This window comes from Lipophrys pholis (assembly GCF_963383615.2).
Source record: "Lipophrys pholis genome assembly, chromosome: 22".
NCBI lineage: Eukaryota > Metazoa > Chordata > Actinopteri > Blenniiformes > Blenniidae > Lipophrys > Lipophrys pholis.
This window is the reverse complement of record NC_137644.1, coordinates 11,805,765-11,830,438: the sequence shown is the minus strand read 5'-3', so window position 1 is coordinate 11,830,438 and position 24,674 is coordinate 11,805,765. Positions and strand designations below refer to the sequence as shown.

Here is a 24,674-nt window from a genome sequence, read left to right as displayed (position 1 = left end):
TGCAGAGGGAAGTTTGTTTCGACATGCCTTCCCTGACCTTGAAACACACCTTGTAGAGTAAACGAAAGCACAAAGCTCGGTCGCACTTGGAGCGACGTAAACACGGGTAAAAGGAAATCTGTCGGTTTTCTCACAAGGCTCAACGATCACAAAGGAAAAACTTGGCATGAGCATTTGGATACCGAGCAAGCAAGTCATCAATCAGCAAGGAGCCGTCAGATTTCCCATGTAAAGTTTCTACAGTCCTCACAGTAACGAGGTGAAGTCAGAGCAGTCCCAGCGAACACATCGGTTATCACAGCTGAAATATGAAAGGAATGCATGAAACAGTATTTATAAAGTAGAACATGCTTTAATCTTTAAGACCTGGAACAAAGTGTGTGCGATAATCCCTTCAAAGCGGGATTTAATGTAAATATGTTCACGCTATTTCAATATTTTGAAGTTGATTGGGGCAGAAATGAGGTTCTTACGGCCTCAATGTGTTTATTAGAGCTGCAAGATGTCATCAAAATATTGACATTCACAAAATACACATCGCAACAGACGCTACATTTCCGGGCATGTCAACACACTTGGCCAATCAGACGGATTCCTACTGCATAGATTGCATATACTAAAATAACAATAAGATTAAATATCCTCTAATCAAACATTTACAGCCCAGAGTCATGTTTGCTGTAATAACAGAGGATTAAAATATGAAGAACTACAACTATCCTCCGGCAGACACGTGTTTAAATCTAGAAAAGCAAAAGTAAACTTGAGTAGCTGACGCCCTCTAACTAATGCCCCGTATTAACCACTCCTGGGAGTGGGGAGGTATTTTTGATGGATGTGTCTGAGGGCAGCAGAAAGCATCAGTATGCCCGGCATCGAGAGCCAGCTGCCCACCCCGGACCCCCGGAAAGGAAAGAGTAAGCGTTGCGCTCTGGAGCTGAATCAACTCATTCCTCACATCACACACATGGTTGAACTCCGAGGGGCTTCTGGTTCTGCACCCCCCTCACCCGACCACCACCACCTCCCCTCCAGCGAGTAACACATATGTGGTGTCAGATGAATGAACCCAAACTAAAAACCTGTGAATGCGTGAGATCCGAGCAAGTCCACTGGACGCGCCCAGATTGATGTGACAATAAAGAAAATGCTCACAGTATCGAAGCCTGTCGTCCTGTGACTCCATTATAACCCGTGTGAGTCCTAACGCTGACACCTCCAACACAAGTTCAGACTAATATTCAGAATACACACAGAGAAAGAGGACTGGAAGATAAAATGCGGTAAAGTTTTCACAACAGCAAAACTGTATCAGGAAATGTGTCTATCTACCCGAAACCACTGAAAACACTGTCGTATTTAGACCGATGGTGAAGACTCCCATGCAAGGTGTTCACAGGGAGCAACTTGAGGTTCAGCGTCGCTTCAACACTCGAGCGTGCCGAGATCAAAACCGGCAACCTTGGAATTGGAAGACAACCAGTTCAACAAACGGAGTCATAATCGCACCATGACCACTTAGTGTAAGTGTTTAAGTAGCATTAAAAAAAGATCTCTTAAACGATTTATGAAACCAACAGTGTTAATAATTCCTGGCGTGACGCTTGACATTATCTGTAGAACACAGGCAGAGGGAGAATCCAGACGGCGCAGCAGCGGCGACTGAAGACCTGCTCAGACAAAAGGGCAGTTGAGAGTCACTGAGTCCTCATAATATAATCTCAGCCAAGCACTTTGTTCTGGGGTTCAGAGGCCAAACGACCATAAGCAGAGGTCAAGAACTCTGGACGCGCCTCATCGGCTTCCAGACTGACAGGATCCAGACATTAAACACACTGATCCTTGCGCTCAATGACTGAAGTGGAAATATTTTCTGGGATTTGAGTCCAGCCCTCAAATGTCTTATAGATCCACCAAAAATAAAAACTACTTACCAAACATACCAAACCTATACTTAACCGTCGCATAATGAGACTTCGGGTAAAACATTGAAGCTTTATCGTCAGTCTTTATGGACATTATGACTATAATATACACTGCCAGATCAATTCAAGCTCTATTACAGGCAATCCTCTCAGTATGGACCTGCACTATGGAAGGGTAATGGCTAATGTGCAAGTGCACTAGCACGGGTAAGGATCCTCCTCCGATGGGACATGTGGGACACTGGTGAAGGGGAAGTCAGGTGGCAGCCAGTCAGGTCACACAAGTTTGCTTTTAAAGTTCCTCCTCACGGTTTTCACTTAAGAGACAACAGGAATGAGAAGGAGCCGATTGTTGGCAGAAAGCTCACGCAAAGGCATTTTGTGATGGCCCACACACACACACACACACACACACACACACACACACACACACACACACACACACACACACACACACACACACACACACACACACACACACACACACACACACACACACACACACACACACACACACACACACACACACACACACACACACACACACACACACACACACACACACACACACACACACACACACACACACACGGACTCACAAATACCCACAGATAAACAGCTCCTCACTGTAAAGCAGAGATGTAATTCGATCCGGTTGATAGCGGCACGCACATTATTTCCCCCCACATCACATGCGATGGAGGCAGACAGAGGCGGGCTTTGTGGTTTCTGGGTCGTCGCATAAATGGAGGTGTCAGGAGGGCAACGAACCACCGCACGCAGGTCAGTCAAGAGAAAAGCATCGCTGCCATTTAATTACGATATAACAGTGCTTCTCTTCTCTGAGCCAATAGATACACACTTTAAATTTTTTTTTTTTTTTTTTTTATCACACGCAGTTTCAAAAGTAGAGCTGTTTGTTGAATTTTGTGGTTTTGTGCTTCTGAATTTTATGCCTGTGTCCAGCGTGTATGATGTAATACTGACGTAAAATACGATCGGCAATACAATCTGGTGAAGAATGGCTCCATCTTATTGGTCAAATATGTTGATTCAAGTCTTTTGCAATATGCATATTGGAAATATTGATACGTCGACGAAGATGGGCAAGATATCGTGCAGCCCTGTATCACTCTTCAAGATGAAATCACTTAAATCTGCAAAACTATATAATCATCTTCAACTACCGACCTTGGTTTGAACAACTAAAAAATTCTACACGTTTCGACTTGCATTTCCTCTTCTGTGAACAAATAATAAATGACAACATCACGTGAGATATTCACAAGTATTTAGCGGAGATACTTGTAGGATATCACCATCATTGTGAACAAAATATCTAAACGGTGCGGATGTCGCTTATAAGCTGATTTTAGTTTCTTCATTCTCTCTTTTCCAGTGAAAATCGTCACATTGATTGTTCAGACAACTGACGCACACACAGCAACAAAACTGCCTGCTGGCAGCAAAACTTCACTGGAAACTGCAGGTAAAGTTATGTGCTGCGTAACAAAAAAAAAAAAGCTGTTCGGGAGAGTATAAAGTAGCTTTTTGTTTTTTTTTACTTTGATACACATGTAACTAAATACATTTTGGGAGGGTGAGGCAGGTTATTTTGCGCCGTATAAAAGGTGGAGAGGATCTTTGTGTGAAACCTGGCCTTCACACTTCGGGGGGCCGCTGCAGAGTCCACGGCCGCCTCGTGAGTGACATGAGGGGAGATAATGATAACCTGCATCAGCGCAAATACTTCTGCGCGCTTTATAGACGTGTTATTGAGCGTCTTGAGACACCCTATCCAGAATGTAACCAGAGGATGTCTCGGTTCAAAGAGGCATCCTGACGTCCCGTGAAAAGGCAGAGCAAACTCAACGTACCTCGAAGGTTCCTCTGTCTACATCTGTGTATCAGAGTCTGACACTCTGTGTTAAAAGACGAGGCCTGGAGGGCCGGAGAAAACACACAAAGCCTCAATCCGCACGTCTTAAGTCTGCTCCTTTGAAATGCCTGCTGAGCTCTAAGCCACTCCGCCTGTAGGAGCCAAGTGTGACCTGGGGTGTGTGTGTGTGTGTGTGCTCTGCCTGCTAACACACACGACTCCTGCTCTTGATGGTCCAGTGTGCCGATGCGCCTTCAGATTTGCACGTCTGTTTGGGTCGGGAGCTCTTCGGTTCACATCTCCTCGCCGTTTGTGTGCTTTTCCCGTCAAACCGGACAAAGGAGTCGCGCCGCGGGTAGCGGCGAGCAGAACAGAGGCTGTTAGGAGGCTGTAAGGCGACGCCGGTGATGACAGCAGCTGTCTGAGACTGACACATCGGGCCAAGGCGGCAGCTCTTGGCCAGAGTTGCGGTTCAAATCCCCCTCACGGCAGTAAACACTGCCTGTGAACAAGATCTATATCTAAAGAGGGTGCTGAACAAGACAGGGGGTTCACACACCAAAGAGAAATCATAGTCATTCATGTGTATTGTGCTTGGATTAGGTCAACCACGGACATATCATTCATTCATAACTCTACTTCAGGAGGGGTCCATTTTCCATCTTGGTGAGATTGGGAACCACATGAAGTCAAAGATTTGGAAAGCTTCAGGATTACATCTTCCACATCTTGCTAACTTCCACATGAAGCGACACCACCCATTCCCAACACCAATCCAATCAGAATCTGTCTTTGGAGAATAACTGAACGCACTCTGAAAGCCAGTATGACAAAACAGGGACATCAATTCGAGAACTAAGCGTGCATCAACAAGTTCATGAGCACAACGCTATTAACTGTCAAGATTACACCTGTCACCAGCTCCTTCTCGGGCTGAAGGGGGAATGACTAAAGCTGACACCTCGACGAAGACAACCTGGCATCAAGTCTGTCTCTGCAGTCCAACGTCAACACTCACAGAGGATCAGTGTTAAAGCCCCAATCGGGTAGTTTTCTCGACGAGAGGGCAATTACTGCGAGGTGTCAGTTTTCAGGAAAGCCGCTGTGAGAAAGCTTGGTATCTGAATCTGAAAACCTAAAACCTCCACACACCTTGCTAATGCGCTTTTCGAGCGTTACTTCCTCAATTAAAAGATATGACGTCAATTTTTATTTTTTTATGTTCAGGTCTGGATGGAGGAACAGGTCTTGTCGAACAGATATTGTTCTGCATGAAGGACCTCTTACATGGGCAGTAAATTATGTTTCAGCAATGGCTAAGATATCTTGACCAGATGTGGACTGACTAAAATCTCATTGCGTTTCACAACTCATAGTTGTACAAATCCTCTAAATGGCCTGAAATTCGAAATGGATGTCTTTCAAAAAGCTTTCACAATAATGTCTCGTTCGAATGTCTTGAAAAACATGTTTCTCAATCGAAAAGTGATGAACTGTGCAACTGTTATTAACTTAATTAACGGTTTGTGTTGAAAAAACAAGGAAAAGCGGCAAACGACCATATATGGTAACATGACCGATGAAGGGTTCACTACATGGCGTCTATTGGCAAGAATTGAAATGATTTATTCTGATGATTTAGTCCAGGATTAAGAAAGGCACAAGTGCGAGCAACGCCAAAGACTTACAGAATCAATCACTGTGCAAAAAGCCAAATAAATCAAGTCTACAAGTAGCCAATCCAAATTAAGTTACATATGTTTTAGAATTTTCCTCACGCGTGATCTGATGTTCTGTAAATGGCGTTAACGAGCAGTCGAACAGACGACTGGCATCACATGGGTTTTTCGCCGATACACGATAGTATATCGGCACAGAATCTGACCTCCTGGTATGCAGCCTACACATGACTGGTACATGACCTCTGCATACGTCGGAGTCGCTGTGACAACAAGTAAATGTCATGTCATTCACATGAGGCTGTTGCCAATTTGGTGTCAGTCGTAAGTTCAAGGAGCCACGAGCCACAGCAAAAAGGACATATTGTTTGCGAAAAGAGAAGTTTTAACAGTTTAGGACAGGTCCTTACAGGGGTCCTAAAACACATCCTGAATATATAAGCCGCAATTAGTAACTGAGCACGTAGCCCCCGCGGTGTGATCGGCTCTCGCATGATCTTCTCTTATTTTGCTGTCACACTTGTCATTCACTCACTCTACACACTGTATGTGTAGAATAGACCCTCGGCCCCCCTACATGCCCTCCCACCCAGCCACCACTTAACATTCCAGCAGCTGGTCATCGCACATCATGACGCATGTAATGTCACACTCGTGAGCCGTTGGCGAGCTGCGAAGCTGCCCCTGCCTCCCCCCGTGGAGCGAGACAAAGGAGAGTATTGTATCAAACAGAGTGAAGAAGAAAGAGGGACCGGGGGAGAGGTGTGTCCGGTTACAATCACAGGAGTCCCCCCCCCCCCCCCCCCCCCCCCCCCCCAACCCCCCCCCCCCCCCACCGTCTCCAACCACCCAAAACCTGCGAGTGCAAGTGGTGAAATCACTGTCCTGCGGCAAGTCGAGGGGAGATAAGGCTCCGTCTGTGAATGTGTACGTGTACGTGTATGTGTGTGTGTGTGTGTGTGTGTGTGTGTTGGGGGGGGGGGGGGGGGGGGGGGGTCCATCAGAAATTTGCACGAATATCGACTGACTTTTTTTTTGCACTGTGCATTTCCAGCCCAAAGCACATGTGTTTGTGGCTCACTTTGCTCACTAGTGGAGCAACATCAGAAACGCAGGCCGTGCTTAGGGAGATTACCTGCAGGAAGCAAGTCACTGATCTCGAAGGAAGCACCGTCATGGATTAGGAGCGTGGGAGCAAACGCAGCTCAGGCAGGAAATAGTGGACAGAGACAAACTAGTCAAAGGATGTTTGAGTTTGGTGTGAAAGCTGTAATTGTTGATCTGGTAGAAAGAAAGAAAGAAAAAAAAAATCATGCTTCTAAACCAGGGTGGTGGTGTTCATTGAATGAATTAAATTAAAGTGCACATGAAGGAAGGGTATTACAGCGTAATGAAAAACACCGTGCGAGGTAAAATCGGGAACATATCACTGAAGTGGCACTTTGGAGTTCCTTCAAATTGGATGCATACCCTGACCCTGAACATTGCTCATTTGACACTGGGGTGTCAAACACAAGACCTTTGGGTCAAAGCCGGCCTGCAAGAGGCTCGGAGAGCTGAACTGAGATATCGGCATGAAAGATAGCTACCTCATTGCGCAAAATAATGTCAGGGTGACTTTGTAAACCTTTAAAAAAACAAAACAGCTAAGAACAAACTTTTAATGTGGAAGTTAGAAAGACGCCTGACAAGAGTTAACAAGACTTTAACTGTTGATGCCCGAAAGTTGGTGGGGCTACTCTTTGTATTTTAAATTACAATTATTCAACTGGTTTAACTTGCTCGTGAAATCGTCAGAGGAAATTATTCCCCTGCAATAGAGGATGCGTCCATATTTTGTCGTTTTCTGTTTCTCTAGGGATGTTTCTGGGATAGGGGAGTGGATATAATACCCAACGTGGCTCCAATAGTCGAAATCGTTTTAACTGCACGGGGGACATAAGAGCATGTTTTGGTTATACAAAGCTCCACGTTGTAGCCACATCTCAAGCAAATTCAAACACTTTCCTCCCCGAGGGAAAATTAGTAGCAGCATCTGACTCGTCCCACAGTCAGTGTGTGGCCACGTCGCTTCTCACAGCCAGCGACGGCATCAGCAGACAGCCTCAGATCCTTTACTTTAGACGTCCCTCCTCTCTCAAGCCTGTAATTGAGCGTTCAGACATCAGTGGAGTCGACCAGTGACCAGTCCTGATCCCCTGGTATTTACACTTCAAACTCCACAGACAACAACCTGGAGGCACACGGCGTACAAGCACACAATAAAGCCGGCGGTGGATGTACGAGATTAAGCATGAATGTGATTCCTTTCCTGCTCATTGAACACATAAGAGAGACAAGGAGGGATGAGCACTGTTATTACACCTGCTCTGTTTTTTTTGTATTTTTTTTCCCCCTCACCACCCTGCCTCAGGACGAGGGAGAGCCACGTTTTGCCAATGAGATTTCAATGAAAAGTGCAAAACACATTTATCTTCAAATGTGCGGCTGCAAAAATATCACAGATTTTAAGATAAACCAATTTCACACGCACATTTCCGCACTTTTTGCAGACATTCATTTTATTCATACTTAAAAAACTAGATATTTCCTCTTTATTGCATTAACTAGAACTTTAAGTGTCACAGTATAAACCAAATCTGTTTTAGAATTCATCCTGCACACTTCAAACGATACGGTTTAGTTTAACATCTGCTGCTTTAAAAAGTGGAGTTTGATGACGTAGAACACTAAAATAATTAAAACACACATTATGTACGAGTTCATTAAACTTAAAATAACAAGTCGGGGGTGTCGAACATGAAACTGGAAAGTCAACGGGCCTCGTGTTTTCACTGAAACTGCTGTATATATTGCAACTATATCGTTATTAAAGTTCCATGATGCGAGTGAACAAACTGCTCTACTTCTACAGAAAGCACACGTGACGTTAAAACAAAAACAAGGAACAGCTGGTGTAAATTAGGGGCAAGATGAGGTACACTGTTATGTGAAAGGAGTCATTTCAAACCACAAAGACATCAGCATCATCTGCACGAGTGTTTGTCTTTATCGTAAATCATCTTGTTACTGCAGATTGCAACGTGACAGAGCAAGTTGGAGAAACATAAAAACAGAAGTTGGTTCAATTCAACACTTTAACAGAAGCAAATTACATTTTTTTCAGGAATAGAATACCTTTCAGCCCTTCAGAATGACAAATAGATGCCCGTGCACATTCCACGGAAAATCTAATAGTCGTTTGGGATATTTTAGTCTCGACTGCACAGATAGACTCAACAACAGAAAACGAACCAGTGAAAACAAATCCATGCAACGTGAAGAAACGAACTAACACGCAAGATACTTGCTAGACGCAGACATAACAGTATCCAGCGCGAAGGTTTACATGCACAGACGGTTACACGGACGCAGACAGGCACGGCCGGACAGACAAGACGCGAGGACAGTAATCTAATAAGTTTGTCCAGCCACTCGGGACTGATTTAGCCTCGACAAACACGCGGTGGGTAGAGCAACACTCGGCGGGCACATGGGCGAGCAATGAGATTATTTCTGCGGGAAAATTACAAGCAGATACGACCGAGTGGTCGTGGGGGTAAACAATGAGACTTGAGGCCGAGAGCGAGACGGACACAGGAGGGAGGAGACTTAAGGGGAATGTGGTGAGGGTCCAAGTTAAAAATCCAGGAGGGCGTGTGAAATCCTAGGAATGAATGGGATCCCCGAATATCAGTTACGAGGCATTTCAAGACGCACAGATATGTATAGTGGGAGAGAACGTACGAGCTGCTGCAGACATGGCAAAAGCACCCTGGCACCATCCCTGCAGACTTGTGATTAAACTTCATTGCTTTAAGTTGATATTGAAATTCTTTGGATAGTTTGGGCCACATACGTCTTTCATGATGCAATAAAGCAAAAAAACTTCATCCAGAAAGTTATCCTCGTTCTAGATTGCTTGTTCGTGGGAATTAACAAGGTTTAATACTGTACTTAAGTACAATTCACATCTTTCTGAGATTTACAGTACACCTGTTTTACTTTTACTCTTTCAACTGTACAGAATGTGCATTTAACTCATGACATTTTCAAAATCTCGTGTTTTTAGTTTGCATTTCAGAGGAGTTTTTTTGCTTCACGGCAGACATCAAGACTGATTTCTACCTGAGGAAAAAGGTGATTTCTGTAAAAACAACACATGTCTGACCACAACTGAGTAGCGAGGCGATCTAACCGTCACGTGGCTCAACGTGAAGCGGATACGCTTGTCGATAGAGCGGCAACACGATCCACCGTGGGCTGGTTTGAACGGTAAATAAATGAGTCTTATGAAATACACTTCAGAACATAAACAAGTGACATAGATGGAGCTAAAACTGCCAGTAGTGGGATTAAAGGATGACCCTTTCTACCATCAATCCAAAGATAAATGAGACACATTTAGTTTTTGGCTCAATGGAAAACAAAAACAACTTCGAGGAGAGTCTGTCCATTTATACTTTGAACTTTTAGAACTCAAATCTTTGTTTGGGTTTTTCCCAGTTTGCCCAAACGCCGACTTCTTTTTGAGAAAAACATTTTTTGTAAGAGACAGCAACAGTAACAGTGACGCTCTCCCACGCACTTTTTTTTTTCCCTCCATCCATCATCCTGAGATCATCCCGTCTTTTGTGTTATCCGGATCGTTTCTCACCACTGGAGATGTGGAGAAACCCTGCATACCGCTTTGATCTTACAGGTAAGAGGTCATGTGTTGTCACTGTGTCGGCGCCGCTGCCACACCTGTGCTTCCACGAGGAGCAGTACAAGTCCCTTGACTTCCACGAGAATAATCTGTCTTTCCAAATGTGTCTGAAATAAGAATTTAATGCCAAAAAAACTCAATCGAGAAGGAAAATTTTAAAAATAAGAAGCTTAATTATTCAATCCAAGGCCCAGTCACAGTTGGAATGCAATCAGAGGTCATGGTAGCACAGGTGAGAAAGCATGTCTCACAAAGCCAAAGTAAATCCGAAAACGTGTTGAGCTATGCAACTCCTCTAAGGATTAGAAGCCAAACCCATATGTAAGGAAGCTCAGGAAAAGCCCCCATAGGGAAAAGAGAGGGAGGAGGGTGGGGCGAGCGGCGGTGTGCGAGTGCGTGTAGCATCATGCCGTCTCCCTCACGGACAGTAAAGGGAAAAGAGATCAGAGCTGGAATGGAAAAAAAAAAAAAGGCAACGGAGCATTATTCATTGATTCATTCATTCGTCTAATCGTTTAAGTAGCAATCTGCTCCGCTGCTATTTGTGAATGGTGCAAAGGAACCCCGCCTCCACTGCAGACTTGCACTGCTTTGTAAGGAAGAGTTCATATTTAAGGCATTGGGTCTGATTCAAGCATCATTTAGTGCACCTGGACCACAGCCTCCTATGTCTTCAGTGTGTGTGCCGCAGTTTTGACTATTTATACAAATTAAACTGTGGCTGTGTTTTCAGGTGTTAAAAATACCACCACATATACAAAGTGTCTGCAATCAATCCAGCATTGCTGTCAAAGTTGAGGAAGTTTAGTTTCGTAATATGCATCATTCGAGCATAAAAATGTCAGATTAATTTTTTTCATTTTTCATTTTTTCCAACTCTTGCCGTCTCATTGGACTGTAACTGTTTCCATCTAAAAGAGTTAAAGCAGAAAATACGGAGGGGAATATTCAGGGTATATGTGCAGTAGACTCAAATACACTATAACTTTGCTTTTGTGATGCATAAGGACAGATAGATTTTTATTTATTTTTTTTTTTTTACAAAAAAAGTAAAAATAAACGCAAAAGGTTTTACGTGAAATTTGACAAGCGAAAGATAAGAGCTCTTACAATGGGAACATGTCAGCCTCAGCCACTGAAACACAGACACACAAGTGCACGTAGAGGGAGCGAGGACACATGCGGCAGTGTTGTGGCTAGCAAAGCGTGACGAGAAAGTGTATCTCAGAAGACTTATCAGGCCGTTCTTGCGTTTCAGCAGACAGCTCAAGAAACATTCTCAGGCCCTCCGCTCACGAGAAGAAAAAAAAAAAAAAAAAAGCACCTGCACAAGTTTCAATAAAACCCGGGACAGATTGTGTCCCACCATCTCTGTTTCACTGTTGGTTTGTTATGATTCATCAATACTCACCTGAATGGTCCGATATTATATTGATCACAGCAACTGAAATGAATTAGTCCATTAGTTGAATTACGCATGACCGAATGAGCAAATCTAACCACAAAATGGATCTCAAACACAATCTTTAAAATGAAAATGGAGCCAATATTAACTTTTGAAAATAAAAAAACCCAAAATGAGATGGAAGTAGTGTTGGGAGTTTCAGAGTAAAGTGAACCTTCAGAGATCCGTCTAAATTAGATGTGGGAGGTTAAAAACAACAAAAAAAACAATCCTTCTTAAAATGAAACAGAAACCTTTAAAAGGGGGGAGGCGGGCTGCATTCAAGTGAGACTAAGACACAATTGGTGTCTTGTCTCTTCATGCTTGTTAAAGTGCTGATTACCCACCAATCCCCCTCAGGCTTTCCTCTCCCAAGAGCCCAAGGTCGACAGGTCAAGACGTCAGTAGTAATGGTTACCTAACACTTGACATCTGGGTGAACCTTCCAAAAAAGAAAAGAAAAAAAAGGGTGTGTGTGTGTGTGTGTGTGTGTGTGTGTGTGTGTGTGTGTGTGTGTGTGTGTGTGTGTGTGTGTGTGTGTGTGTGTGTGTGTGGAGCTCTTCTTCTGCGTAAGTGTGCACATCTGTTTAATTGTGCTTGAACACATGCTGATATATTTTTGTGTATTTGGACACTCGAGGCTTCAGCTAATGAAGAGGTGCAGTCCCCCCCCCACAGGGACTATCATGAGGTCAGTGTTGTCATGGATACAGCGAAGCGTGTCAGCACTTATTGACAGACACATATTTAGAGGTGGAGAATTGAGGCCTATAAGGCCTCCGACTATTGTGGAGAGTCCCCGGGTGCCCAGCTGCTCCGCAGGTCATCTATAGCGGTCATAAAACACTTTTGACCACAAGAAAGACGAGGTAGCGGTGCTTCAGACAGGAGATAGTTGTGAGGAAATCACACTCACAGCATTTTCTCAGTCACTTGCAGAGAAATTAAGAAATCAGAGGCGATATATAATCAAACTTCACAACTGACAAAGCCATAATCCAGGCTGCGGGGTCCTCGTGCACCCTTCAGCATGTACATTACACTGATATTTTTCCACTTAGAGAGATGATCAGATGACGTACAGAAAAGAGAATGAACTGCATTGGTGTGTTCGCTTATTTCAAGGTTTAAATAACCAATAGGGAAAAGGAAGATGGAGAAAAGAGAAAAAGCAATGTACAGACAGGAGACAGACAAAGTGGGTTAGACAAGCAGCTGTCTGGAGGTGACAGGGTAGTTATTCTGTCAGGGGGGTAGATTTATCCTGCAAAGAGAATGTATATATGTGCTTGCGGTGTTTGGGCGTGGATAGCCAAGAGTTTTCATTTGTCTAATATTTAACTTTAAAGACCAAAGTCTGCTTCTTCTTGTTAAAAAAAAGGAAAATCAAGGCAAATTCTTTGAACGCAACCTTGCGTGCAAAAATCCTTCATATCCAAACCACCACGACGATGTCTCTAAATATCAGTGTTCGTGTAAAGCCAAGGTAACACCACCAAGGAGGTCTACTTATTCTGGAAGACATCTTTCCACAATTATTATTATTTAGTTATTCAAACTTCCCTGCAGAGTGCAACCTACAGAAAGAAGTTTTACTTCTGCACTTCAAAGAGAGCTGCTTATATAAACTTTGCATAAACTTGCACTGATGCTGTGCATGTACGTGTGTGTGTGTGTGTGTGTGTGTGTGTGTGTGTGTGTGTGTGTGTGTGTGTGTGTGTGTGTGTGTGTGTGTGTCCTTTGAACAAAACCCCACATGAGCGCAGCAACAAAGCAGTTCAGTTATGAGGGGTGCCCCTCTAATAGCAGCCTTTTATTACCCAAACCAACCACTTCCACGCAATACATTTATCACCCGAATTTAACAAAAGCAGCACAACCGGATCCTACAGAGAGCCTGCGGCGAACAAACTGAACATGCAGTCAACACACTCATGACTGAAACCCGCCTCTCTCCTCCTGTTGATACAAAACTACCACGCTGGCTCAACAGAGTGATCATACATCACCAGAAGTGACTCAAATTCCCAGCTCCAACACATTATTACATGTTGGAATGCACCGACAGGTGAAACCTGACATGGAAAACAGGATTTTCCCACAGACAAGGAGACATACAAATGTATAATTACTCACCTGTGACGGAGATGATCATGGGTGCTTCCAGGGCTCTGTCATTGTCCAGATCCCTGCTCAGCTTCAGCTCCCCGGTGTCTTCATTCAGCAGCAGCAGACTGAGCTCGTTCCCCGACTCAAACGTGTAGTGTAATTTATCTGACACATCCGGGTCATGAGCTGGTACCCTTCCTATTACTCCAGATGGAAAACTGTTAGACTTGTTGGTGACGTAGTTGTTAAAAATGATATCAAAGTCTTGCAGCACGGGTGGATTGTCGTTCAGGTCCACCAAGCGGATGTGCACAGTGGCCCGGCTCACTAGTGGCGCAGACGTCGCCTGGACCACTATGACATACTCCGTTTTGGTCTCGTAATCCAGCTCGGTGAGAGAAGTGAGGTCGCCGTTGAAAATATCCAGCTGGAAGACCTCAGGAAAATTCCCTTCTATGATCTGGTAGATGATCTGAGCATTGGTTCCCTCGTCTGGGTCGGTAGCAGTGATCTGGGCCACGACTGAACCCACCTCTCTGTTCTCCTCCACGTCAATGAAAAGCTCGTCCTTCTCAAACACGGGAGCGTTGTCGTTCACGTCTTGGACAATGACGTGAACGGACACGGCCGCTTTCAGAGGCGGCACCCCCTTATCCACAGCAAAGGCTTTGAGATTGTAAACGGGGACGTTCTCTCGGTCCAGCTTGCGAAGAGTCCTGACGATACCGGAGTACGGCTCGATCATAAAATCTCCGTCTCCATCATCGCCACCTTGAAACGTGTAGCTCACCCAGCCATTTGGGCCAGAATCCCGGTCTGAAGCAGAGATCTGAAGCACACTAGTGTAAATCAGCGCATCTTCTAATACAGTCCCCCGGTACATGTCTCTGAGGAACTGAGGAGCGTTGTCATTAGCATCCTGGATGATAATCTCCACATAAGTGGTATCAGACTTCTGAGGAATGCCATTGTCCCTGGCAATGATGGCCAATGTGTAGGAGGCCTGGTCCTCATAGTCGATCTCTATTTGTGTTGTGATGGCACCTGTATCCGGGTCGATTTTAAACTGAGGAACATTGTCCTCCATTACATACGTTATACGGGCATTTTCACCCGTGTCCTCGTCTGTGGCACTGATCAATACCACGGTGGAGCCCACTGGATTTTCTTCGCTAAGCATCACCTGGTAGTTGGCGTTCTGGAAGACAGGCCTGTGCGTGTTGGCGTCCGTGACGTTGATGAAGACCTGCGTGGTGTCGTAGCGCGTCCCATCGCTGGCCGTGACCGTCAGGACGTACTGACGCTCCTGCTTGTAGTCCAAGGGGAGGGCTAATGTGATGAGACCGCCGCCGCTCTGGCTGGTGATGGCAAAGCGGTTCCTGGTGTTGCCGCTGGAGATCTGATAGGTCACCACGCTGTTAACGTCCCGATCCACAGCGGTCATCGTGAGCACGCTGGATCCCACAACAGCGTCCTCGTTGATCTTCAATGAGTACGTCTTCTCTGTAAACGTGGGAACGTTGTCGTTCACGTCCAGCACTGTGATGCTGACGCTAGCGGAGGAGGACATGACAGGGACCCCATGATCTCTGGCCTCCACGCCGAATGTGTAGTATTCAGTGGTCTCCCTGTCCAGTTCCTCGCTGACTGTAATCCAGCCTGTGCTGTTGTTGATGGTTAACGGAAAACCAGGCGCGGTGTCAGTGAGCCGGTACTCCAGAAGGGCGTTTTCTCCTGAATCGCCATCGATTGCTTGGATGTGAATCACAGAGTACCCAATAGCCACATTTTCCAACACAGTGGCCTGGAACGGCGTGCTGACGAACATGGGGGCATTGTCGTTGACGTCCACCACTTGCACCACCACCATTCCGGTGCCATTTATTAGAGGGGGCCTTCCACCATCCTGAGCCTTAATCCGCAGGTTATACTCCCGAATCATCTCATAGTCCAGTGGATTGATGACATCGATCACACCAGTGGGGGAGTGAATGTAGAATTGCCCTTTAATGTTGCCACTGATGATGCTGTAGTGCACTTTGGCATTGTTTCCCTCGTCTTTATCCGTTGCTTCCACCTGGATGACTTTGGTGTTGACCGCCACATTCTCGGGGACTTGCACCACGTACCGCTTCACATTGAACTGGGGGTAGTTGTCATTTTCATCTTCCACAGAGATGCTGACAGTGGCCGTTGCGCTTCGAGGACCCGGATCTTTGCCCTGATCGTTCGCCTCGACGATCAGCTGGTACTGGGCCCTGGTCTCCCGGTCGGGCCGCTCCCTGATCTTCACCAGTCCGTTACGAGGGTCGATTGCAAACACAGAGTTCACACCGTCACCATTCACAATTTTATAAATCATGTTGGCATTCGAGGGGGCATCGCCATCGGTTGCCCGCACCGTCATCACTTCATATCCCACTTCCACATTCTCCCGGATGCTCACTCTGTATTCATTTTGCTCAAACACCGGGTTGTGGTCATTAGTGTCACTCACAGTGATGGTGATGAGGGAAGTTGCTGTTCTTTTGGGGGTGCCATTGTCAGTGACACTAACTTTGAACAAATGCGTGTCTTTGACTTCTCTGTCTAGTGCCTGGGTAGTTGTTATGCTCCCTGTCCGTGTGTTGATGTCGAAAAAGTCACTAGACCTACTGTCAAACAAGGCCTCCATGCTGTACTCCAGCCTCCCTGAGGCTCCATCATCCGGGTCTGTGGCTTTCAGGGTGATCACCCGGGTTCCCGCAGGCTCATTCTCTGGCACTGCCACCTGATAGGTTGGCAGCTGGAACTGGGGAGCTGTGTTTACCTGCCTCTTCCCTCTGTGGATGAACGCGTCAGGTTTTCTCTGGGTGCTCGTGGAGACGTCCTGTTGTGCGGGCGCTTTGAGGAGCGTCACACTGAGCTGCACAGAGAGGCGGCTGCTGGCAGAGCTGTGCAGGACGCACTGCAAACTCACCTCGGGCTCTCCACTGTGCTCAAGACATAAGTCACTGACCAGGAACAAATCCCCATGTCTGAACACCGCGACTAAGTCTTTGCCAACACACCCACTGTCCAGAAAGAGAGTGCCGCGCGTAAAGCCGGGCAAAAGTTTGGTTACATTCAAAAACAGCGTACCTGCGGGTAAGCAGGAAGTTGGATCCACTTTTGAGATGTGCTTAATGTAAACGTCGGGCTCACCCGACGCTTTCTTTCTCTTGTATTTAATAAAGCAGTCTTGTCCGTGCACAAACACGTTGAAATGCGTCAGAATAACGTCCCCGCGGCTGGAGGAACCTGCTCGGAAATAAACCGGAGCCGGGTTCCTCGGTGTGTGCGCGCACTGAACTTTGCGGGACAGACGGATAACTCCGCTGCGCTTCTCCACCTGGAACAAGCTCTGGGTGGATTTGGGCGTTAAAGTCCGGTCGAGTTTATAAATCCATCCAGGGCCGAGGGACAGGTTCGCCAAAAGAGTTCCGGGCTGCAGAGTCTCCGAGAGGTGCATCTCCAAACATCCCGCAAGCGGCGCGGAGAGCAGGACACAGACCCAAATCCAACGCATCGGCAGCTCCATGCTTGTGTAAAAACCTGCCACAATCCCATCCAAACTTCACCGGGGGGGGAAAAAAGCCTTAACTCTCCCGCTCCCAGCACCGCGTCTTGTTTTTATCCCTCATGGTGAAGTTTCAACGTGGGAAAAGGCGCTCGGGATCCATAGTCTCCGCGTATCCACGGCGCGCAGCGGCTGCGTGAAACCACACTGAGTTTAAAATGAGTACAAAATGGCTCCGTGGATCTCCTCCTCCTCCTCCTCCTCCTCTTCTCCTCCTCTCCTCCTCAGAGGGCTTATTACCATAACCCTGCTGGGTTCCCCGCTCTGGGACGCTTTCACGGAGGGGGGGCTCTGTTTTTTTCTCATGGAGATTTAGGAAGTGGCACTGACCGGGTGACCAAAGCGCACAAGTGTATTGTTATGACAATAAGGAGAGAGCTGGAGAAAACTGCTCCTTCAACTTCTGTGTGTGTGTGTGTGTGTGTGTGTGTGTGTGTGTGTGTGTGTGTGTGTGTGTGTGTGTGTGTGTGTGTGTGTGTGTGTGTGTGTGTGTGTGTGTTCAACAAGTTGTGAGCAGTGATGGCACAAATAGTGTTTAAAAAAGTTTTGGAATTGGACCTCAAGCTTATAGTATTCAATATAAAAATACAGAGGAGCAACAGTTTTTTTTTTTCAAGAGAAAACATTCTTTCTACTTTAAACTAGATTTTAAGTTACTTCCTGTGATTCATTGTGAATCTTTTTAATTTAACTATCGGTCAATTATCTACTTTAGTTGTTTGTATTTATCCATGCAAAAAATGTAAATGTATATTGTTTTCCAGAGTGAAAAGAGTACTTAAAAATGTTAAGTATTGGTTAATTTCCACACACAAAAATACTGCTGTGCAAAACTACTCGAAGTACTTATAACCAGTTTTTATGACTATTTCAACAGCAGACATTTCATTCAAATTTCCTATATTTTAAACTCTATGGTAAATAAATGTCGATATCAAAAAGAAGTTATGCCAAGTAATATGTTTTGGTCGAATGCCGGACGTGATATTCTCACAATAAAGGTTATGGCAAAAGGCTGATCCATATAGGCAATGAATGATGTTTCAGATCTAAAGACTAATGTATTTGTAAGAAGCAGACAACTTGAGGATCCACAAAGTAGAATATCTATCTATCTATACGTACAGAAAAATAACATTTTAAAATGTTTATGGGACACTGACACTTGTAAAGCAGCATATTTAGAAACACCATCTTCCCTTCATCCATCAATTTCACAAAACACTGACTCAGATTTATTAGTTTCTGTCAGTTTATTTCATATTTATGAAAAGGTTTGAAATTAAGGTAATCTTAGACAAATTACATCTTCTACTAAACGTGTAAAATCGGTCTAATATTTGTTTGCGTGTGGGGGGCAATAATCTGAGAAAACAAAATCAAAGTTTCTCGGGTGGTCCATAATTGTATAATGGGGGCAATTATGTGTTTTACAAATAAATAGGGGGCCTGAACACCCTGCCTTCATTATGTTCCCCTGTTCTTGTTGGAGAATAATGCTGTATTTCAGATTCAGATGTGTCATTTTAAGATTAGGTCACATAAAGTTTACTGTGCAAAACAGTAACAGCAGCATGCCAGGGTCAGATGGTAACTAATATTGTGCAATACCACCACCTGGTGGACAAATGGTACTACAGCAGTGGAGCTTTTCGACAGTTCAGATTGAGACGTCAAAAATGATGCTTTACTCTTAAATTAGTTTTTCACCCAGTACAGTTTTTATTTTAAGAACTTAGGCACTAAGGCACTTATTTTATTTCAAACCATACGTGTCCAATTTCACATGGCACGTCAGAAATCATTATGTACAGTCTTATGAACAGATACACATGTTGAATAATTACAAACCAAAAACATGAAAACCCACAAACTCCTCCATATTACCTATTTGAATTCCCTTTGAACGTTTGCAGCCAGCTGGAAAACAAAGGTTTAGAAACAGAGAGATTGTGGATCTGTGACAAGTTAAATACGGGAAGTTCCAAGTTAAACGGACCAAAGCAGCTTAAAAGTGGCAGATGTACAGTTTAAAGTAAAATAAATACAACATAAAATAATCAGGAGAATGAAAAAAAAATAAAAAATGTATCTAAAGATGACATCCTGCTGTAAAGTTTTCCATTTGCTGGTTTAGACCTGGAATACAAGCTCGCATCCCAAACTGAAGAAGCAGTTTCAAATGGTTAATTACACTGTGTCGTCTATGGGAGGTTCACGTCGTTCACCTGCAAGACACCGCAACTACCAAACAAATAGAAGAGGGAAAAAGAGTGACTATATACTGCCACCAAATGTGCAACAGAGGCATGACTTTAAACTTCCCTTTAAAGTTACTTTTAAGGATCAATTCATCTTCAGAGTTTATCAGAGACAAAATCAGATGGAATCATGTCACCAAAAGCTCGGCTTCTGCAAGATCCTCACAGATTTCCTCTTAACACAGCAGAAGCCGAAGGCTGCAGATTACAGCGTCATTGTTAAACGCAAAGACATAAAAGTCGTAATGAGGCTGCGTGGGCAGAAATGATGGCCTCTGGACTATTCATTTTCCCTAACAAAAACAATTTAGGTGTTTGAACCGAACTGACTTGATTTTAGGTTCTCCATTTCTGATTTAGGTCGTTTAACGTCAGCCTCACTTCGCGGTAAGAACATCCCCAGTTCCGGCCTGTTTCGGTGGCGGGTTTGCACGTTCTTCCAGTCCAAAAGCGTGCGTGTGAGGTGAACTGATGACTCTTAAGAGTGTGACTGTGTGTCTCTCCGTGTGCTTGGATGGAAACCTGTTATGGAAATCATATTCAAAAACACACTGAGCACCCTGCAAAGGCAAAGATCCAAGGGTGTAACAAACAGGAAAAGATGAAGCCACCCGGTTCAAGGACTTCATGTGTCTGTTTAAAGAATGACAGCCACTTTATAACTACCGTAATGTGTGTGCAGATGAACACTGTAATTTTAGATGTCAAGACGTTCAACACCGGATTACTGAGTAAACCATCTCGTTGCCTCAGATCTCATTTTTTTCTTCCGAGCTGTTTTTGATGCCAGAGACCAGAAGTAATGACAGACTTGTCCATTTAGGGACAGAATATTAAAAAGGTAAACTCGAGTTTCATTTACAATACAGCTGAGCAGAGTGTTCTAAGCAGTGTTTTAGTGTTGTTTTCACCACACACAGAACCTGGTGGTTTCCAGTTCACTGACAAATGGATCTACTGGATTTAAACGTGCAAATGAAGTTAATCTGCTCTTAAGAAGGTTTTCAGCCCAGGAAAGTCCTTGTGTCACAAATGCAACATTTTTAAAACGCCATCCGGCTGAAACAGCCTCCATCAGAGGCACATGGCCCCACACAGATAGTTGTTTTTTTTTTCTTTCTTTCTCCCAGGTTGTTGTACAGAATGTGATCCGGACACGGTGCGTTTTGACCAATGGGGGACTTTTGAGGACGTCTCAGCTGGCCGGTTCCGGTGTCGGCTGCTCTTTGTTTGGCACCGCCGGTACAAACTGCTCGCGGCTCCTCTGGAGTGTGTGCTCTGTCGGGCCCAGCTGCAGGATCTTGCCGCTGCCCAGACACTCGTCCCCTTTGTAGAGCACGGCAAACTGAAAGAGACGGAAAGCCGCGCTCATTCAAACATTTTCATCAAGAGGGCGACGGCAGCGTTGTTGGGATTTCCCACTGACGGTCTGTTACCTGTCCAGGAGTCAGCGCTCTGGTCGGCTTGGAGAGGCAAACCCACAAAGAGCCGTCCATGTTCAGGGTTACTGTGCAGGGAACTGCAAAGACACACAGCCGCTCCGATTTCATCACGACTGTCTCTTCTGTTTCCTCTCGGAGACCTCAGGGGCAATGAACTTACCGAGCGGCATCTGGTGGATGAAGCGGAACTGGCACTCCATCATATGCACCCTGGCGAGCTCAGCAGGCGGGTCGACGGCGACCCAGTGGAAGCGGTCGGTTCGCAGCATGTCACGGAATAGAGCCGGGTGATTGGTGGTTGGCGCCTGAGGCAGGAGGGAGTTAATGAGGCGGAGAGGAAATCTGGTTTCTCATATTGTTTAACTACAAGTCCTACATCCGATCACATTTCACCTCTTGGGGTGAAGTTAATTATTTGTGTGGGAATTAATCACACAAGTTTTACTCTCAATGTCGAAGACGTTACATCTCCGTCTGGCTTAGATTTAAAAAATATATATATATTTGATATGTTTTCATTAATTGCTACTTTAAGGTAAACAGTGATTTTATAATTGTGGTGCAAAAGTCAAGTTCAATAATCTTCTGACTTTTCATTGTCAGACCAGGTCAAATACAAAGATCCAGACAAACGGTTTTGGAAAGGAGACAAAAGAAGAGGCAGGTTTTCTCACCACAAACACGTCTCCTGTCGTAACGTCTTTGTCCACCACAAACCAGGCGTCTCTCTGTCCTCCTATTCTCGCCCTCTGGCCCAGCGTCAGCGTGAACCAACCTGGATGGACAGACCACATCAAATCCCATTGTGATACTTTGAGATATACATAGAAATGGTACCAAAAAACATACATGGTTAAAATAAAAAAAAAAAAGAAGGAAAATTCGAGTCACTGTGTAAAAAAAAACGAAAACAAAAACAAAACAAATGCGAGAATACCTTTGTGCGATCCCATGACCGTCCCGTCCTCAATAGAGACGAAATTCCCCGGCTTCGGTTCGAGATACTAGGATTTGGGACAAAACTGGTCACGTTTACTAGAATCTGAACACGTCACAAACACAGAAGTGTGTGCATCAAAAAAGGGGAATAATCTGTGGGATTATCACGCTCAGCAAACAAACTTGGCCTGCTCACCTCTAAAATGAACTCCTCAAAATGTCTCTCTCCGATAAAGCAGATCCCCATGCTCTGAAAGAACAGAGATTTAATCACAAGCAGGCATCTCATAAACTGTTGGTTGCTTTATTTGAAATAATAATAATAATAATAATAATAATAATAATAATGAGAAACCTCTTTCTTCTTCAGCACATGGTGAAATCCTGCCTCAGCAGCCATCTTCTTCACAAAGTCTTTGGTGAGTCCGGCGAGTGGGAACATAGTTTGCCTTAAGGCATCTTGTGAGATCTGACTGAGGAAGAAGGTCTGATCTTTGAGGAGGTCGGCTCCTTTGTGCAACCTCGCAGCTGCAGGGGGGGCAAGTGAGGAATGACATGAGGACCGTTGATTTGTTATCGAATCGGGGGGAGGAAAAAAAAAAACACAGTGGAAAACAGTTGACGCTCACGGTTTCTGACTTCAAATCGATTTCTGAAAAGGGTGATTGGCGGAGCCGTGTGCCGCTGTTGGAAAACCTCTTCATCCTCCTGGGACGTCCGTGCATAGTGACCTGTTGCCATGGCGTCGGCGCCTAAAGCAGTGGAAATAATCTGTTTTTATATGACGGTTTGATCAGGGATGGTTGATCAGGTCTTTCTGACATTTACATAGTGGCCAATTGTTCAAAAAAAGTTAGATATAAAAGTTATGGCTGATTATTTAATGAAATAAATTAAATGTCGCTTTAAGTCTGTTAAATTCCCACAAACATATTAACTCTTAAAATATATACTTTACAGCCATTTGAATTTGATAACTCGTTAATCCGGTTACCATTTTCCCCATCACCCATGAAATGAATGATTTATTTTGGAACGCTGGCCTCACACAGGCCTCACACAGTTGCTTGCGACCAGATTGTATGACGACAACTCACCCAGAGTGCGGATGGCGTACTTGTGGAAGTGGTTGAACTTGATGTGTTTGTTGCAGAGTATATCTGGATTTGGTGTCCTGCCCTTCTCATACTCCCTCAACAAGTTGCTGCAGAAGAAAGAAAAGGATGCGACATTCAGAGAATTGGATGAGGAATCCTGACAGAATTGTATTTTTTTTTTATGTTGTTTCATACATAGTAAAATATGTCAAGATACAGTTTTTCCCCCCCAAATTCTTAAAACACTTATTTTCTCAGGTCTTTTTTTTGTTTTAATCACATTTATCTTATGATGCTTTTCTTAATATTCTTTTTTTATGTTTTTCCTAATCTCTTAAGATTATTACTACTACTACTACTAATAATAACATTATTATTAAACTTCAAATGAAACGCAGACAAATAAAAGCTCTACATGGAACCAAACCGCGTACATATATTCTGGTCATGTGCAGAAAAAGAGTCTGACTGGGAGAGTACACACTCGACTTGTGTAATTTCTGGTTATGAGATACCCTCAAACCTGCTTATTAGTCTCAAACCTGGGACATTTGGACACATCACAAAGAACTGCCTCAAGACAGTTTCACAAAATCATGGAAAACTGGGTGACAGTGATGGAGAATATTTGTATTACTCATTACTAGTTGAAAATACAAGAACAAATCTTTAACACAAACGTGGACAAACGGCTCATTTACGTAGAGAAAACAACAACAAAGAAATGAGACTTGATCGCAATTTAAGATTAAGTGGACTTAACAACTTTTGCTGGATGATTGTTTTTACAAAGTCTCTTGTTTTGTAATTTATGGACATATGGATACCAAAAAAAAAAAAAAAAGAGTAAAATGACAAAAAAAAGAAGAAAAGAACAACAACCTTGTTTGAATGCATTTCCTTTATTTCTTCGGAAAGAACGAAATTGTGCTATATAAATAAAACGTGCCTTGCCTTATGCTGGTGCTAAGAATGAGGTCCGAGTATCACGAGTGCAGATAGAAATACCTGAAAACGTCGTTCCAGTACTCTTTGACATAAGACACTTGATGGAAGGGGATGTCCAGAGTCCGACACACCCTGTAGGCGTCCTCGCAGTCTCTCTCTGTGGAGCAGACTCCCCTCTCATCCAGAGAGTCCCAGTTCTTCATAAAAACTCCCGTCACGCTGTAACCTTCACACGACACAGTGAGGGGGAAACGTGTCTGAAACTTGGGATATTACACAACCCAGAAGCCGAACATGTGATAGATTCGACAGTTTGGGGGAGGGAATGTGACTGTGTGTTCCAGTCACTTGTGTGACTGTTGGAATGTTTTCTCACCTCTTCTCTTCAGCAGTAAAGCCGCCACGGAGCTGTCAACGCCGCCGGACATGGCACACACGACGTGTCTTGCCAGCCCCATGGTGTCTGAAACACAGCTCCCACTATCCACACGTTTATTTACTTATGTAATTAAAAACTATATTTGGCCTGATTCTCCCCATTGCTTTTCAAGGGGGCGGCCATATTTGCGGTCCGGGACATTTAAGAGCGTCCGACTAGAAACACCA

General features: G+C 44.5%; 2 protein-coding genes across 2 annotated transcripts in view; both read right to left on the bottom strand.

Annotated features, from left to right (window-relative positions):
* The window catches only part of celsr1a (cadherin EGF LAG seven-pass G-type receptor 1a), a gene marked incomplete at its 5' end in the record, with an annotated part of 80,648 nt that extends 63,306 nt beyond the window's left edge, over positions 1-17,342 (bottom strand). Inside the window, one exon of the mRNA XM_080491622.1 lies at positions 13,811-17,342. Within this exon, the coding sequence (XP_080347748.1) occupies positions 13,811-17,342 (3,532 nt within the window). The remainder of the gene's footprint in view (positions 1-13,810) is intronic.
* Positions 17,343-19,081: 1,739 nt separating this feature from the next.
* Positions 19,082-24,656, bottom strand: trmu (tRNA 5-methylaminomethyl-2-thiouridylate methyltransferase). The gene is made up of 11 exons (XM_080491721.1): positions 24,445-24,656; positions 24,129-24,294; positions 23,121-23,227; positions 22,653-22,775; positions 22,379-22,551; positions 22,220-22,273; positions 22,022-22,088; positions 21,759-21,859; positions 21,245-21,389; positions 21,079-21,161; positions 19,082-20,987 (listed from the first exon to the last, which is right to left on the bottom strand). Exons 1-11 carry the CDS (start codon positions 24,524-24,526, stop codon positions 20,838-20,840), a joined length of 1,251 nt encoding a protein of 416 aa, XP_080347847.1. The 5' UTR covers positions 24,527-24,656; the 3' UTR covers positions 19,082-20,837.
* Positions 24,657-24,674: the final 18 nt, after the last annotated feature.

Bases quoted from the DNA above. Each gene is read 5' to 3' on its own strand.
- trmu (XM_080491721.1), bottom strand. From the start codon at position 24,526: ATGGGGCTGGCAAGACACGTCGTGTGTGCCATGTCCGGCGGCGTTGAC. The intron at 22,552-22,652 runs GTGAGCGTCAAC...CCCCCCCTGCAG, and splicing joins TCGATTTGAAGTCAGAAACC to CTGCGAGGTTGCACAAAGGA. The intron at 21,860-22,021 runs GTATTCTCGCAT...CTGTCCATCCAG, and splicing joins GGTCATGGGATCGCACAAAG to GTTGGTTCACGCTGACGCTG.